Source organism: Entelurus aequoreus, linkage group LG10 (genome assembly GCF_033978785.1).
Source record: "Entelurus aequoreus isolate RoL-2023_Sb linkage group LG10, RoL_Eaeq_v1.1, whole genome shotgun sequence".
NCBI lineage: Eukaryota > Metazoa > Chordata > Actinopteri > Syngnathiformes > Syngnathidae > Entelurus > Entelurus aequoreus.
The window spans coordinates 50,860,210-50,878,380 of NC_084740.1; the positions used below are offsets into that span (position 1 = coordinate 50,860,210).

The window sequence follows — 18,171 nt, forward strand, 5'->3', positions numbered from 1 at the left end:
TGTAGTTACTGACAGTGGGTTTCTGAAGTGTTCCTGAGCCCATGTGGTGATATCCTTTACACACTGATGTCGCTTTTTGATGCAGTACAGCCTGAGGGATCGAAGGTCACGGGCTTAGCTGCTTACGTGCAGTGATTTCTTCAGATTCTCTGAACCCTTTGATGATATTACGGAGCGTAGATGGTGAAATCCCTAAATTCCTTGCAATAGCTGGTTGAGAAAGGTTTTTCTTAAACTGTTCAACAATTTGCTCACGCATTTGTTGACAAAGTGGTGACCCTCGCCCCATCCTTGTTTGTGAATGACTGAGCATTTCATGGAATCTACTTTTATACCCAATCATGGCACCCACCTGTTCCCAATTAGCCTGTTCACCTGTGGGATGTTCCAAATAAGTGTTTGATGAGCATTCCTCAACTTTATCAGTATTTATTGCCACCTTTCCCAACTTCTTTGTCACGTGTTGCTGGCATCAAATTCTAAAGTTAATGATTATTTGCAAAAAAATAAATGTTTATCAGTTTGAACATCAAATATGTTGTCTTTGTAGCATATTCAACTGAATATAATAATAACAATAATAATAATACCTGGGATTTATATAGCGCTTTTCTAAGTACCCAAAGTCGCTTTACATGTAGAACCCATCATTCATTCACACCTGGTGGTGGTAAGCTACTTTCATAGCCACAGCTGCCCTGGGTTAGACTGACGGAAGCGTGGCTGCAATTTGCGCCAACGCTTTGCAAATCATTGTATTCCGTTTATATTTACATCTAACACAATTTCCCAACTCATATGGAAACGGGGTTTGTACATTATCCACCATAGAGAATCATTCTTCTTCATTCAGTATGATGCAGATCAGCAGTGATATGCTTTTGATGATTTCTTTTTTAATTCAATGAGTATAATCCACGCCTTTACAGCAATGTCCTTCACACCCACTTTATTTATTTCCACATTTGGAAAACAAAGTTATGTCCATCTCCAGCTGTAAACTAATGCCAGTGAGTAAGACCAGATTTGGGTGGATCTTACGGGCTTCCCTGTGACGTTTGCTACACCAACTAATGGAGAGAATGCTTGTAACTCAGGCTTTTGCTTGCAATTTAAAGCATAACAATTTGTCGAGAGACAGCTTTTATATCAGAACACTCTTAAGTTGGGGCACTCCTATTACTGTACAGTGAAAATCACAAAGATGGATATGTTGCATATTAAATGTTGTGTCTAGGGTTGTACGGTATACCGGTATTAGTATAGTAACCCGATACTAATGTATCATATTCGGTACTATACCGCCTCTGAAAAGTAGCATCCCCCCCCCGCAATGAGCATGTTCGGTAGGGCACAATCACGGCGTACTTACAAACAGACAATGGGCCCCATTCAGCAACCGTTCTTAGGAACAAATTTTGTTCTTAGGCCCACTTAAGAAGTTTTTAAGGAGATTTTTGTATTCACCAATGTTTTCTTAGCTGGCATTTGTTCGTAGGTATGAACAAAATCTACGAGTGCTCCAGAGCACTCTTAGGGTGGCATATTTGTTCTTAAGTGTTAAAGGTTCCCTTACTTCTATTGTCCAATGTTAAATTAATATCACAGATAGATAGATAGATAGATAGATAGATAGATAGATAGATAGATAGATAGATAGATAGATAGATAGATAGATAGATAGATAGATAGATAGATAGATAGATAGATAGATAGATAGATAGATAGATAGATAGATAGATAGATAGATAGATACCTATGGATGCATAGATAAATAGATAGAGAGATAGATAGCTATAGATAGATAGATAGATAGATAGATAGAGATAGATAAAACAGACAGACAGACAGACAGACACATAGCAAAATGAGCAATATATAGATATTTCAAAATACTGTGTGCGTGCACGCGGGCGCGCACACACACACACACACACACACACACACACACACACACACACACACACACACATGCACACGCACACAATGGCAATGCTTTTGCTGCTACTACAAGATGCCACAGATCGTGCCCTGGGGAGGGGGCGCATATTTCACGACCATGTCGACCTGAAAGGTGACAAATATTTATTTGAATGCTGCAGTCCCCCCTTTCTTAAATTTACGTTTTGACATTATGTATTTCCCCCGCGGGATAATACGAATTTCTCTTCCGTAATCCGTGTTTTCTCTGTGTGTTTGATGTTCGGCTATTCCACCGGAATTGTGCCCTTGTATGGGGAATTAAAGGCTTTTACTTATGGAAATTATGGAATTAAGGGCGTTTACCTATGCATATTGGGGAAATAAGGGCGTGTTTATATGCAAATTATGATAGACACGCACGCGCTAACCATTTGGCATTCAGCAACTTAAGAACAGCAGGTGGGAACAATTGGGCGGTTTAAGAACACGTCATGAATTTGAATAGACTCCTCTTAGGAAAACACTTAGGAAGAAAAATAAGAGGAAAAGTTAGGAACTTATTGCTGAATGGGCCCAATGTGTGTAGGCAAAAAAGGGAGAACGGACGCATTTTGTCTTAAAAACTAACAATAAAGGTGAAGTTATAACACTGAAAGGATTTAGTAGAGAACAACGACGATAAAGTTCGCAACTTTTGGTCTCTGATAAAAAAAAGCCTTGCCTCTACCGGAGGTAGCGTGACGTCACAGGAGGAAGGGCTGCTCACATTTTCCTATTGTTTTCAATGCAGCAAGAGAGATTCGGACCGAGAAAGCGACGATTACCCCATTAATTTGAGCGAGGATGAAAGATTTGTGGATGAGGAATGTGAAAGTGAAGGACTAGCGTGCAGTGCAGGACATATCTTTTTTCGCTCTGACCGTAACTTAGGTACAAGCTGGCTCATTGGATTCCACACTCTCTCCTTTTTCTATTGTGGATAACGGATTTGTATTTTAAACCACCTCGGATACTATATCCTCTTGAAAATGAGAGTCGAGAACGCAAAATGGACATTCACAGTGACTTTTATCTCCACGACAATACATCGGCGAAGCTCTTTAGCTACGGAGCTAACGTGATAGCATCGGGTTTAAATGCAGATAGAAAAAAAATAAATAAACCCCTGACTGGAAGGATAGACAGAAAATCAACAATACTATTAAACCATGGACCTGTAACTACACGGTTAATGCTTTCCAGGCTGGCGAAGCTTAACAATGCTGTTGCTAACGACGCCATTGAAGCTAACTTAGCAGCGGGACCACACAGAGCTATGCTAAAAACATTAGCGCTCCACTTACGCCAAGCAAGCCCTCATCTGCTCATCAACACCCGTGCTCACCTGCGTTCCAGCGATCGACGGAGCGACGAAAGACTTCACCCGATCATAGATGCGGTCGGCGGCCCGGAGACGGAGGAAGTCAAGGTGAGGTCGGCGGCTAGCGCGTCTGCTATCCATCTCAAAGTCCTCCTGGTTGTGTTGCTGGAGTCCGCCGCTAATACACCGATCCCACCTACAACTTTCTTCTTTGCAGTCTTCATTGTTCATTAAACAAATTGCAAAAGATTCACCAACACAGATGTCCAGAATACTGTGGAATTTTTAGATGAAAACAGAGCTTTTTGTATTGGATTCAATGGGGCCGAATACTTCCGTTTCAACGATTGACGTCACGTCATCATAAATAGACGTTTTCAACCGAAAGTTTAGCGGGAAATTTAAAATTGCACTTTATAAGTTAACCCGGCCGAATTGGCATGTGTTGCAATGTTAAGATTTCATCATTGATGTATAAACTATCAGACTGCGTGGTCGGTGGTAGTGGGTTTCAGTAGGCCTTTAATCAGCAGTGCAGTTGAGCAGTCTGATGGCTTGGGGATAGAAGCTCCTCCTGAGTCTCTCCGTGTTGGCCATGAGACTCCGGTAGCGCTTGCCTGACTGCAGCAGTGAGAAGAGGCAGTTGCTTGGATGGCTAGAGTCCCTCACTATCCTCTTGGCCTTGGATCTACACCGCCTGGTGTAGATGTTGCAGATGGTTGGGAGCACACCTCCGATGGTGCGCTCGGCTGATCTGGCCACTCTCTGCAGTCTGTTGCGGTCGTGTGCGGTGCTATTCCCAAACCAGGAGGTGATGTTTCCAGTCATGACACTCTCTGTTGTGCATGAGTAGAAGTTTCTGAGGATCTTGTGGTTTAGCTTGAACTTCCTGAGTCTCCTAAGGAAGTAGAGACGCTGTCGTGCCTTTTTCACCACGTTGTCTATGTGTGTGGCCCAGGACAGGTCTTCTGATATTGTCACTCCGAGGTATTTGAAGTTGGTCACTCTCTCGACCGGCGTCCTGTCTATGCTGAGTGGACTGTAGTTCCTTGCCCCCCGTCTCCTAAAATCCACTATGATCTCCTTGGTCTTGCTGACGTTCAGGGCAAGGTGGTTCTCCTGACACCATAGTGCCAGGTTTTTCACTTCACTCAGGTAGGCCGTCTCATCGTTACCGGAGATCAGGCCCACCACAGCTTTGTCGTCAGCAAATTTCACAATGGAGTTGGTGGTGTTTTTAGTTTTAGTAGATTAATAATTTATTTTTTTACCACTTGTCCTTAATGATTTTGACAAAATAATAGAATGGAAAATGACACAATATGTTACTACATATGTCAGCAGACTAAATTAGGAGCCTTTGTTTGCTTACTTACTACTAAAAGACAAGTTGTCTTGTATGTTTACTATTTTAAATAATGCCATTTTTTGTGCTCCCCTTTATTTAGAAAACTATCGAAAAGAATCGAAATAATTTTGGTACCGGTACCAATATGTTGGTATCGGGACAACACTAGTTGTGTCTGATTGATTTGCATGTGTAGACAGTAGAGATTAAGAGGATGACACATTAGCATTTGTTTACACAGCATTTGGTGCCAATCTCATTGTCTCCTTTCAGAAAGGCCCCAGACTATAGGGTCAGATGGTCATGATTGCACTGTGAAAGAACGAATACAGGAGAAACAACTTTAAAAAGAACTGGAAGCTTTAGAAAATACAAAGAAAACAGAAACCCCCCATGAGGAGATTAGGTCAAACATCTACACAGAAAGTACCTCACACTGTGACACAGAGCTTTGGGGGTGGGGGTGTTTTTTTACCTGATAACTCAAAGGACTTTATAGGAACGCACGCAGGTAAGCAATGCTCTTTTTAAATACAGCATATTCGTCCAGACTCTTGTTCTAATGGATGAGAGGTGACAGCTAAGGTGAGGTCAAATCAGAATATGATGTGCAGTTACATCAGTGTGTTAGTTTCTTTACGACGTAATATGTAACATTATTAACTGTACAGTAGGAACACTAAACGCTTTGGAAAAGTTGCCTTTTGTAGCTCAATCCATCCATCCATTTTCTACCGCTTGTCCCTTTTGGGGGTGCTGAAGCCTATCCCACCTGCACTCAGGCGGAAGGCGAGGTACACCCTGGACAAGTCGTCACCTCAAAGCAGGGCCAACACAGATAGACAGACAACATTCACACTCACATTCACACACTAGGGCTTAATTTAGGCCATGTCTAAACTAAGTCATTAAACGAATAATTATTTAGCCTAAGCCCCGTTTCAGCCACGCTAAAATTGCAGCTATTTGGGATACAACACTTCTCAGACGGCATGAGAACGTTCAAAAGTCCGGGTCAGCTGTGAGTCCATTTACCGAAAAACTTGGTCCCTTCCTCCCGTGGATGTGATACAGGCAGTGTGTGACTACAAATTTTGCTTTATGGATGTGACTGTGAAATGGCCAGGCAGAGCGCAGCTGAAAGATGGAACCACCCCCTCGTGTCCCAAACAACTGCTGGAAGATGAAGATCCGGACCCTGTTTTTCTTTGGGGTGACCCAGCTTATCCCCTGACGCCATATCTCACGAAAGAATACCCCAACGGCGGAGTCAACCCACAACAACAATACTTTGGGTATTCTCTGTCTAGAATAATTGTTGTAAAATGTTCTTTATCGCATTGCCTACTTTCTAATGTTGATTAAAGATTTGATTAATTTATGATGGCTCAGGTGTGATTCACTACAAAAGGGCCCCATAGCACACTGGATTCCAGTTCATTGAAATACCACAACACTGGATATTGTTCAAAGGAGATACATTTTAATTGAAAAACTTGCACACAAAACACAGCAAACAAATGTAAAATGCACAGCAAACTATTTACAATATAGCTCTTTTAAATAACTTCACAGTGAAGTGAAGTCATCTACTGGAGAGTTTGGAGCAGATGGATGCTTAGGTGGATTTTTTTTTCCCGCGCATGCGTAATAGGTCGCCTTGCGCCGGCGGACCGAGGGTGGCGGAGGTCTTAAACGGTGGCATTGTTGTGTGTGGACACGGATAAGGTTAGGTTTGATTTACCCTGGATAACCTTATCCGGCTCAGTGTAAACGGGGCCTTAGTGTTGCCAATCAACCCATTCGCAGGTACAAGACTTCGGAGGTGGGAGGAAGTAGAGTACCCTGAGGCCCCTTCTACACTAAGCCAGATAAGTGTAGTAAAAGTTTTAGATCTTTGAGTTCAACTCATAAAAAATTGGAGCAAAAATGTGCAAAAAGTGTTGCATTTGTTCTTGTGCAGTATATTTCCCCCACAGATACTGTTAATAAACACTTTTACTGCGGGTTGAACTGCATCAAGTTATTTTGCTTTAAATCAGCTGTCACTGTGCATTTAGGATCAGTGTAGAACTTTCGTGGCCAATGAAAAAAACAACTTTGGGCTCAACAAAGCTGAGGAATACACATACTGTTCGTTTTATTGCAACTCTAATTATCATTTTCTCTTGTATTTTATTTCTATGTTCATAATACAATTGTATTAAATACAACTAGATGAGAATAAAATGATTTAGATGCAGCTGAGATAGGCTCCAGCACCTCCCGCGACCCCGAAAGGGACAAGCGGTAGTAAAATGGATGGATGGATGGATTTAGTTAAAAGTTGAACTCAAAATGAGTAATGTTTGAACGCTGAACCTGCTATGTTGTTGTAACACATCCTGAACGACGATAGGTGGCGCCAGCGTCAAGGTGCTGTTTTAATTCACGAGGAAGAGCTCACACAAAATACGGAAATGCCAGCAAACGAGTTCGCCAAAATGAAGACGTCAGATGAAACATGTTTTTAAAAGTGTACAGTTGTGCGCGTGTTTTTATATAAGAAACGGGTTATTTTAACTTTACAATGTTCGGGAGCAAGTCTTACCAGCTACTTCCTCAGAGTAACCCGAGAACGTCGAGGACTCCTGGACTGTTTGTGTCCGGCGACAGCTTCTCGCAGCCCGGCTACCTCAGCAAAGGACTCTCGTTCGATTACATCCCCAATGTTTCTGAGAACGACTTCAGTGGTATGTATCCCTACAAACCCACTATAAATAAGAGCTACATTTCTAGTATTTGTGGAGTAACGTACTCGCCTGGTCACGCCCCTGCTTCCGTTCCGCCCGGGCTCGAACCTGGATCCTCCGATTGAAAGTCCAGAGGGTTTTAGACTAGGGTCAGTCAAAACTAATCATCATAATTATCGAGGGAAAATCAAGTGTATTAGTGTATTATATACTGTGGCGTGTGCACAATTTAAATTATGGCAACTGTTTATCACGGTGAAATATATAGTTGAGGAAAACATTACCTCCCTTAATGAAATCAATGCCACATCAATATGGAATGCACTCCCAACAGGTGTAGAAGAAAGTGCATCTCTATCCTCCTTCAAAACCGCACTAAAACAACACCTCCAGTCAACCTCAACCCTTGACTAACACCCTCCCCCCTCCACATCCCACCTCCCCGGATTGTAAATAATCAAATGTATTTCTAATGTATATACTTGTTCTTATGCTATCTGAACTCACTATGTTCTCTAATCGCTGTACATATCCTACCAAGTCAGACCTACACTGTTTCAATGTCCATTTCTCTGATTATATAATTGTTGATGACTGAAGTGCTGATATCAAGTAAACCCTCCTCATCCCACCCCCCGGATTGTAAATAATTCAATGTATATACTCTGATGATTAACTTGTGTGATGACTGTATTATGCTGATAGTAAATATCTGTATCATGAATTGATTAACGTGGACCCCGACTTAAACAAGTGGAAAAACTTATTCGGGTGTTACCATTTAGTGGTCAATTGTACGGAATATGTACTGTACTGTGCAATCTACTAATAAAAGTTTCAATCAATCAATCAGATACAAATCCAATCAGAATTCAGATAGCTTATGTTGCTATGCTGTACAAAATCTGCCCGGGGCCTTCAGAATCAACAATGCAGGCGTCTGTGCACTCAAAGTGAACGGACACAAACAGTTGATAGACAATTGCGACAAGTTGTTGTCAGTAAGGCCTTCTAGCTGGCCTCAGGTTGAACGTGACATTTATGCATACTCAGTGTGACGTTAGCGGATGAATTTGAGAACATACACAGTTGATAGACAGTTGCGATAGCCAATCAGATCACAAGTTGTTGACAGTAGCCTCTCTCGGTAGCCTGATGCTAACGAGACTGTGATTGGATACTCACTCGTCATTCCAAAGTTAGTATCCAATCACAAGTTGCAATTTAGCAGGAAGCAGGTAGTGTTGACCCACAAAGAAGGAGAACAAAACGTTGATTAGGTGGCAGATATACATTTTCAAGGCCAGTTTCATAAAGGATATTTAAAGAGAAACTACATTTTGTGAGACGATGTCGGCAATGAAATGGGGAATTGATTGATTGATTGAAACTTTTATTAGTAGATTGCACAGTACAGTACATATTCCGTACAATTGACCACTAAATGGTAACACCCGAATAAGTTTTTCAACTTGTTTAAGTCGGGGTCCACGTTAATCAATTCATGGTAAAATGCCCGCCATTTCCACTCGAATCAGCCGACTACGATGGGTACCACTGGCTTACACGGCGTCACATGGGTCCTACAAATTGTGAGTTCAAATATTATACAGGTATATCATTATTTTTTCACGTTTAATATGTTTTTTTGCTAATTTAATTTTGACAGTATCAAATTTTTAAATGCGCCGGAAAATAACCAGTTTTGTATACTGTTGATGTGTTTCAATGTCCAGTAGTGCGTAAATGTGTTTCTGTGTAGTATTTCTCCAGCTATGGTCATGTGGGGACATAAATGATGGTATTTTGAGAGGTAATCATTGAAGTCGGACATCACTGAAGGCCTAAGTGGTAAACACACAGCCCGCCACTGCGCTATAACAAAGTCTGCATAAGGATTTACTGAATTTAAACAAGAAAACTATTACTAGCCCCTTAATATTTAATAGGCAATAGAACATATTGCTTTCTGATTCAAAAATGAAAACAATGTCTTGTAATAGTTTTCAATGAGGGATGTTGATGATAATAGTAATAATAATAATAATAATGTGCACCGAGCATGGACCCTCACCTTCCACTCCCTCCACAGATTCTCCATAGGATCAAGAACAGTTTCCCTTGTGGATCAATAAAGTTTGTCTAAGTCTAAGTCTAAGATCTGGACTCTGATGTGAGTCAGCGTATGCTTTGTTTAATAAATATATATTTTTCATGAATGGCAATTGAAAAAAGAAAAAACAATTGGTTTATTTGAAAGTGCTTATTATTCAGTGTCAGGGAGCAACAATAACTACATCTATAAACGGTGTGATTTAAAAACAGATTCCATATAATAAAATGAAAATGACCAGACAGCAGAAACAAATAAACCAAAAACTGATGTTTTTTCATATATTGACGCAAGAACCGGAAGTTGCTATTTAAAGACAAGACCGCTGACTGTGCTATAGAAAAAAAACAGTTTAGTGTTGTATCCTGCCTTTACAGTAAGTATACATAAAAACATATTGATCCATGATCATCTGATGCTATATATAACACCACACCAGTTTTTTTCTGATTCAGGTCAGTCTGTGGTCTTGTCTTTAAATAGCAACTTCCTAAAAATAGCAAATTGTATAACCTTATTTGGTGTATTTTTTTCAAGATAGTTCCCAGGGATGGCTGTCCTGGATTTGCAATCAAATTGTCATCTTCCTCGTACACATCTGCACCTTTATAACCTTTCCCATAACGGGATGGTTTGTATTAAAGGTAAGGCACTAAAACCTCCTAAACCATGTCCACTTTATGTGATAACCAACATAAATTATGCATTTAGACTGTGCCAAACTACCAGAGGATAGTGGTCTTTCGCCTGGGTCGCGTCTGTCCTCCAAAGGGTCCTGGTACTGTCCTGCTGCTGCCCCTCATTGACCAGTGGCAGAGGGTAGACTTGCGCACGCGTGCTTTCAATATACCTCCATCCCAGGTAAACCAGCTATAAAATAATGGCGCACAGCATTATTTTATATTTATTGTATTTTAGAAAATGTGTGGCTGTGGTTGTTTACCTAACGACAGAGGGTACCAGGTAATTGTTGGAATGTAAGCATTTATTTCAACAAAATATTTTTTAATTAATATATTACTACATAATGTCAAAAATAATAATTAGATAACATTTTACGCTAAGAAAGTTACAGTTGAGTGGTTTGTCCACTAAAACAAATAAATGCCAGTGGGCTTTTGAAGTGGAGGCCATATTTGGAGAAATATGGTCATTCAGAATGCTTACACTCCGGTATTATCTACACTCTGTTTTACTTTCTCCTGAAGGTGGCAGTCTTGAAACACACGCTCACTGTATTCATTCATCATAATTGCTCCTACTAAATGTATCTTTTATTCATTTTTGGTGGTGTCAAGGTAGTGGAGAACTGGGTTGGTTGTCACACACATCACACGTAACATTGTTCAAAGTCATTCCTAAATTAGATTGAAGCTTAAGGTGTTGGCTTGAAATGTGTATCCCTCTCGTTTTCTAACTCATTGTAAAAAACTGTCATTGGCAGTTTGTGACAACCAACCACATTATGTGGAGGGTTGTCACAATGCTAATTTTATTGTGAACAATATATAATATATTGGACATTGGAAAGTTCTCTCGCCGTGTATTTTATAGAAGGCATCTTGGCAGAAGAAGTTTAATCGCATCGATAATTTGACTGCATAACTTAAATGCATCTTATCTCAAAAGGAGTAAAAAACATTAATAGTAAACACATCGTTAGGACAGCCTACTCTGTGTACTGTATATGTGCAAATATGAGTATGTGAAATGTGACAACCAACCCTGAAAATAATTGATACAACATTAAAATAAATCAAATGAATAGGATGAGAAATAAGTATAAACTTAAATTATCTGCTGCCATTTAATCAAATCCAACTTTAGCTGTTCAACTCAGACAACTATTAAGGCCATAGTTCTATTTCATAACATACATAAACAATAACATTAACTTATTCAAAGTCATGTCTTTTTAACATCATGATCTTTAATTTTTCCCTAAAGTGCAACTTCACTTATTTTGAAATGTTTATCATTTACAATCTCTATGTAAGGCAAGCAGACATGTCTTTTTTATGCATTCGACCTCGTAAATAAACGTTAGCAAAAGTCAGCCAACAATAGAGCCAATGGGAGTCTCTCTTTTTCGCCTCTAGGGTTAGGTTAGGTTAAGTTTATTTCGAACTTGTATAAAGTTTCAATATAATACATCACATATTATACACATTTTAATTTTTGCCTTACAACATGTCCGAAAAGGAATAAAAAGAACCAAACCTTGTTTAATCTTACCTCCTTTCCACTTCACAGCAATTACTAACACATATATTCACTTCCTGTTTTCAATTTGTACACAATTTACATCAATGAATTCTAAACACAACAGTTTTCTTCATATATAACTAAGTCAGTTATGATTTACCCAATGAGATGAATGACATATCATTTTCAATAAGTTGAAGACATTTATCATAATTCTTCTTCTATGTACTTTGTTAACACTTAGTTTGAACAGTTTCTTGAACCGGATCATATTAGTACCTTGTTTGACTTCTCTGCTTAATCCGTTCCATAATTTAATTCCACATGCTGATATGCTAAATGTTTTAAGAATTGTATAAGACGCTCTGAAAAAACATCCAACAACCTCCATCAACGTACCGGTATGTGTAATATGCACGCTGTAAGTATATATGGAATGTAGTAAAAGGCACACTCATACCAACATGTAATAGTTACGTATTTTGCTCATTTTAACCATACGGTAGAGCATTAATTTCATAGGTGCATCACCATTTTCCTTCAACACATACACTGACTACAACTGACTTTGCGAGCCAACAAACAGAATAAAACAATCACCTACTGTACAGTGTCTGCTCTCAGTGGGATGCCGACTGATTGGATGTTCATATCTTGCCGTTTAGATGAAAAATTAATCATAATCCTCACATAGGGTTAAAAAAAATGGTGGGCGCCAACGAACGTCTTTTTGTGTCTTTCCTGCCATCTCCGGGTCTAAGTTGGCTGTCAAAGTTGACCAACTTCACGTTTTATTCATCCTTCTACTGGTGTGTGAGGCATTATCTATAATCTAGAATTAACTTTCACCAGCTATCTTATAATGTTAATATAGCAGCAGAAGGAATTAACCTCTCTTGTGATGTGCTGCTAACAGTAAGTCCTTAACGTTAACGTTATAATAACAATATCACTAATACTTTGTTAATATTCAGTTCACAAAATGTAAATAGAGTATTTTTGGCACTTTTTGGATGTTTAAAGGTGGATTTTATGGGCCCAATAGACGCAATGACATCATGACTCCCACAAGCTCAATTGTTAGCTGATTTTGCTGGTGTTTTGTTTACAAGTTAGAATGAATTAAAAAAAAAAGACCTATTCTTTTCTCAAATGAAAATTGTGAATCATAGGCAAAATTGCAAACTAAGTGCAGTTACCCTTACAGGAAGAGATTTGCGTTATCTTGTTCCACTGTCAAGTTTCTTCACTTTTGATTGAAATCCATCTTTTCGTTGTCACTGTTCTAGGATAGGATAGACTTTTATTTATCCCACAATGGGGAAATTATGATGTTGCAGTGCAGGTTTTTACATAGAGTAACAAAAGTAAAATGTAATGAAAAACAGAAAAATAGTAATAAATACTACATATGCTAGATTTAAAAAGAAACACCCCATTTCCTTTCCAGTTCCAAACTATAATAAAACATTTTAATAAATCGGTTTTGAATATTGTTTGGTAGACTATTTCTATGTTCTTTATTCAATAACTGTTTGAATATAGGGTTTGTGGTTTAGTTTAGTCTTTATTTGAAGGGACAATGTACAGAAACATTAAGCTCAAAGACAGATATGTTCTGTACCAGATTATAGCTAAATAGCTAATTTTCATCTGCAGTCCCTGGCTACCTAAATTAAAGGGATACAAAAATCATGCAATAAAATTATGACAATAAAAACATACACAAGTATTAAGAAAAAAGTCATAAAATGCCCTTTCATGGACACATACTTAATATACAATACAACCACACCTCATTTACATCATCACACAAAGAAAATACATGCTTTTGTTCACAGTTTCCCTGTATACATCTCAATTAATGTATACATTTCCATTAATGACTCTAGTTAGCTATTTAATAATCTAAACCAGGGGTGTCAAACTAATTTTAGCTCTGGGGCCGCATGGAGGAAAATCTATTCCCAGGCAGGCCGGACTGGTAAAATCATGCATTAAAACTTTAAAGTAAAGACAACTTCAGATTGTTTTGTTTCTTACTTTGGCCAAAAATGTGCACATTACAAATAATCCTCTTGACAAAACACTTCAAGTTAGTTGAAAATTCTGAGGAAAAAATTGGTGCAGTTTCAAAAACACCATTAAAAAACACAATGAACTTTGACTTTGTCTCAGTGTATTTACAAAGCCATTAAAGGACTTCCTGTTTTGAATTCTCATGTTGGCAGTTCATTAAAAACGTCTGGAAAAGCAACCGAGTGTTTACTCAAACCGCCGCTTTGGGAAATCCGCATACTGCCACAACACATTCATTTATCATCATTCAAATTTTACAATTATAATACAAACAAAACAGTTAACGACACCATAGAATAAATCAAGGTAACATAACTACAAACTCAACCAATGTGAACATGGTAGATTTAAGTATGAAATAAAATAGAACGAACACAACAAATGTAGAAACACACATTTTTACGAGGAAGTCTGGGCGCGCACATCGTGCATTCAACCAATTGCAAGTGCTGCATGGTACTCTAACGACAAAGATGATGGTCAAGTTGACTTAAGTCTTTGCATCTTACCGTTCCCGCCACTACAGCAGCAGCTGATTGCTTAAATCTGTGCTGATTGGAGTAGCGGCAGCCAATCCAGAGGGCGCTTAAAGTCAGCTGACACATCATCTTTAAACACTGTCATGTGTGATGTGAGTTACACTTGAATTGATATTGCCACACCCAGTGGACACATTTAGAACAGCAGTTTCTTTCATTTAAAATAATGCATCTTATTTTTATATTTAGCAAACTGATCTTGCGGGCCGAATTAAACCTGTTCGTGGGCCTGACATGGCTTGCAGGCCGTACGTTTGACTCCCCTGATCTAAACTATAGCGCACCCTTCACATTTTTAATGACTAACAATTGTTTTGTTATGTCCCCACTGTGTAAAAGCCAAGAAGAAAAATACTTAGGCGCTAAATTTTTACAAATTTACATGAAACACACAAACAGTCTTCCCACCTTAACTTCAGCCATCTAGCAAAGACTATGTAGGTTAGCTCTGATCCAAATTTGCGTTATTTTTTATTTTTTAACCACAATTTAGGGTTGCACGATTTTGAGAAAAAAACCTAATTGCGATTTTTCTGCCAAAAATTGTGATTGCGATCCAATTTGCTATTTTTAGATTTTATGCATACAACAAATTGATGAGTGAAGAAGTCTGGCTACTTTTAAACTGTCAATCAACAATTGTCCTAAGTTGCCACACATTACAACAATATGCAAACATCTATTTTCAAAACTTTTTTGAGTGCATGTGGACAACACCCCATTGTGGACTTCTGAAAATCCTGAAATGTTTATTACTCCCGGGCGTAATGCGGTAACACCACATTCACCGCTAATTCTCATACTTGCCGACCCTCCCGGGAGACTCCCAAATTTCAGTGCCCCTCCCGAAAATCGTCACGTCCGCTTTTTACCCAGTCCAACGAATGCTGGCCCAGTCACATAATATGTGCGGCTTCTGCACGCACACACACGTGACTGCAACGCATACTTGACCAACAGCAATACAGGTTACACTGAAGGTGCCTGTATAAATAACTTAAACACTGTTAGAAATATGCGCCACACTGTGGACCCACACCAAACAAGAATGACAAACACATTTCGGGAGAACATCCGCACCGTAACACAACATAAACACAACAAAACAAATACCCAGAATCCCATGCAGCCCTAACTCTTCCGGGCTGCAATATACATTCCCGCTACAACCAAACCCTGCCTCCCCAACCCCGCTCACCTCAACCGACGCACGGAGGGGTTGGGGTGTTATTTATACGGGCACCCTCAGTGTAACCTGTTGGTCAAGTATGCATTGCATTCGCGTGAGTGTGCGTACAGAAGCCGCACATCTTGTGACTGGGCCGGCACGTTGTTAGAAGGGATGAAAAGCGGACTTGACGACAGCTCGTAGAGGACGTTAAACGCAGTGCCTTTAAGGCACGCCCCCAAGACTGTAGTCCGGGTTGAATAAGAGATATAATGAGCGATGAACAACTTGGTTGGATAATGAAGGTTGCCTCAGCTCAAAGCCTGAGCCCCGACATTAATGAACTAGCATCCAAGAAAAGATGGCAGGTATCTGGCTTGGGCACATCAGATTAGATCAGTGTGTTGCAAACTGAGCAGTTTAAAGTCCTGAATGGTTGGTTTATTCATTGTTATTTTATTTTCTAATTTATTAGCCTGTGGAAAAAGTTAATGTTGATATTTACCTCAGAAGGCTGCAAATAGAAAAGAGGCATTCCATTTTTATTTAAATGGAATTTGATATGCCATTGATATTTTTTAAAAATTATTATTATTTGAAACTGGATTTTGCATGTCACTATAAAGTTATATAAGCCTTGCTTGTTCAATATTCAATGCAAAACTTGTTTGGGTCCCTATGAAAAGGTTAATTTGTTCAACCTTGGCCCGCGGCTTTGTTCAGTTTTACATTTTGGCCCACTCTGTATTTGAGTTTGACACCCCTGCCGTAGACGGAGGAAAGTACAAAAATAAAAAAACTCTGCCTTTTGCTGTTGGGTTATTGCAGTAATAAAACCTCAAGGTGATTGGCTGTTGATAAACCTTGCAGTCATACCAGTTTAAGACAGCGCCCTCTGGTGGTGATGTGCGAGTCTGACGACCAATCCTTTTCCTCTACCTCATGTCATCTAGGTGAATACCATGGATGGTGGCCTCCTGTCTGTAGGTGCAGACATTCAGTTCAGAATTTGGAACCCAGTCTTGTCAGTGGTGTCAGTTCAGGACATCAACGTCTCTACCCGGATGACCGCACAGAACGCTTTAACTCACAGCCTTACCAAGAAGACGATCAGGGAGATTCAAACGGAGAGAGTGAAACTTGGAGAATATCTTGGCGTAGGAAAACACTTCACATTCCATTTAAATGGCTGCCTGACGTCACACCTGAATCCTCTCCTGCTCTCTGCAGATGGACATAAATGAAATGACTCGACCATGGGGCCTGGAGATCGACCGGGTAGAAATTACACCAGGATCTCTTCTTAAAGCTCCTGAGGGTGCACCTTCTGGACCCGTCATGGTTCCTCCCTCTGTACCAGGCATGGAGGGTCTCGCCGGCCCCCTTCAGCAGCTGGCCATGCACTTTATCAGCAACAGCTCGCAACAACAAGGTAGCCTCACACGAAAATGTGTTACACCGCTGCTGTTTAACGCAATCGTACCGTTTTCCTCGGATAGAGAGCAGTGTCACCTTTATAGATGAGCAGACACCTCAGACATCTATTGAAGAGCTGCTCCACAAGGTCGAACGTGTCCTCTCTGAAGCTTTGGTGAACCAGGTAGGCGCTTGCTTCCAGTTTGACATCAGCTCAGAAGATGGACAGCATCACAGCTACTATGTGGATTTGAGCCAAGGTATCTCACTGAGAGGAATGTATAAAAAAAATAAATCATTAAGCTACACAATAACATCTTTTTGCGTGCATGGTTTAGGCTGCGGTGCAGCTGGAGAGGGGCCCCTGTGTGGAGAGCCTGACGTAACACTGACCATGTGCGAGGACGACCTACTGGCCATGTTCCAGGGTAGGCTGGGACCATTTGCGGCTTACAGCCGTGGTCGACTTCAAATTCAGGGAGATGTGAGGACAGCTATGAAGTTGGAGGAACTAATAAAGCTGCTCCAGGAATAATGTTTGAATGTGATATTCATTGAATGTTTAAGTTGATGTGAAAACATCATTTTTTGTATACATGATTGCTATAAATGGCTTTTTCCTTTTATAGAGATTCTTTGTGATCAGCTTTATTTAAAGGCCTACTGAAAGCCACTACTACCAACCACGCAGTCTGATAGTTTATATATCAATGATGGAATCTTAACATTGCAACACATGCCAATACGGCCGGGTTAACTTATAAAGTGCAATTTTAAATTTCCAGCTAAACTTCCGGTTGAAAACGTCTATGTATGATGACGTATGCGTGTGATGTCAATCGTTGAACCGGAAGTATTGGTACACCATTGTATCCAATACAAAAAGCTCTGTTTTCATCTCAAAATTCCACAGTATTCTGGACATCTGGGTTGGTGAACCTTTTGCAATTTGTTTAATGAAAAATGAAGACTGCAAAGAAGAAAGTTGTACGTGGGATCGGTGTATTAGCGGTGGACTACAGCAACACAACCAGGAGGACTTTGAGATGGATAGCAGACGTGCTAGCCGCCGACCTCACCTTGACTTCCTCCGTCAGAGGGCTGGCGTAGGTGGAGCGCTAATGTTTTTAGCATAGCTCTGTAGAGGTCCCGTTGCTAAGTTAGCTTCAATGGCGTCGTTAGCAACAGCATTGTTAAGCTTCGCCAGCCTGGAAAGCATTAACCGTGTATTTACATGTCCATGGTTTAATAGTATCGTTGATTTTCTGTCTATCCTTCCAGTCAGGGG

At 39.9% G+C, this 18,171-nt stretch overlaps 1 protein-coding gene across 1 annotated transcript; it reads left to right on the forward strand.

The window, feature by feature from the left end:
• Window positions 1-7,010: 7,010 nt before the first annotated feature.
• Window positions 7,011-17,657, forward strand: LOC133658761 (stomatin-like protein 1). The gene is made up of 7 exons (XM_062061133.1): window positions 7,011-7,363; window positions 10,014-10,120; window positions 10,188-10,337; window positions 16,421-16,624; window positions 16,698-16,899; window positions 16,967-17,143; window positions 17,222-17,657. The coding sequence occupies exons 1-7, from the start codon at window positions 7,201-7,203 to the stop codon at window positions 17,416-17,418; spliced, it is 1,200 nt and encodes a 399-aa protein (XP_061917117.1). The 5' UTR covers window positions 7,011-7,200; the 3' UTR covers window positions 17,419-17,657.
• The last annotated feature ends 514 nt before the right edge of the window (window positions 17,658-18,171 follow it).

Bases quoted from the DNA above. Each gene is read 5' to 3' on its own strand.
- LOC133658761 (XM_062061133.1), top strand. From the start codon at position 7,201: ATGTTCGGGAGCAAGTCTTACCAGCTACTTCCTCAGAGTAACCCGAGA. The intron at 10,121-10,187 runs GTAAGGCACTAA...TTATGCATTTAG, and splicing joins CGGGATGGTTTGTATTAAAG to ACTGTGCCAAACTACCAGAG. The intron at 16,900-16,966 runs GTAGCCTCACAC...TTCCTCGGATAG, and splicing joins CAACAGCTCGCAACAACAAG to AGAGCAGTGTCACCTTTATA.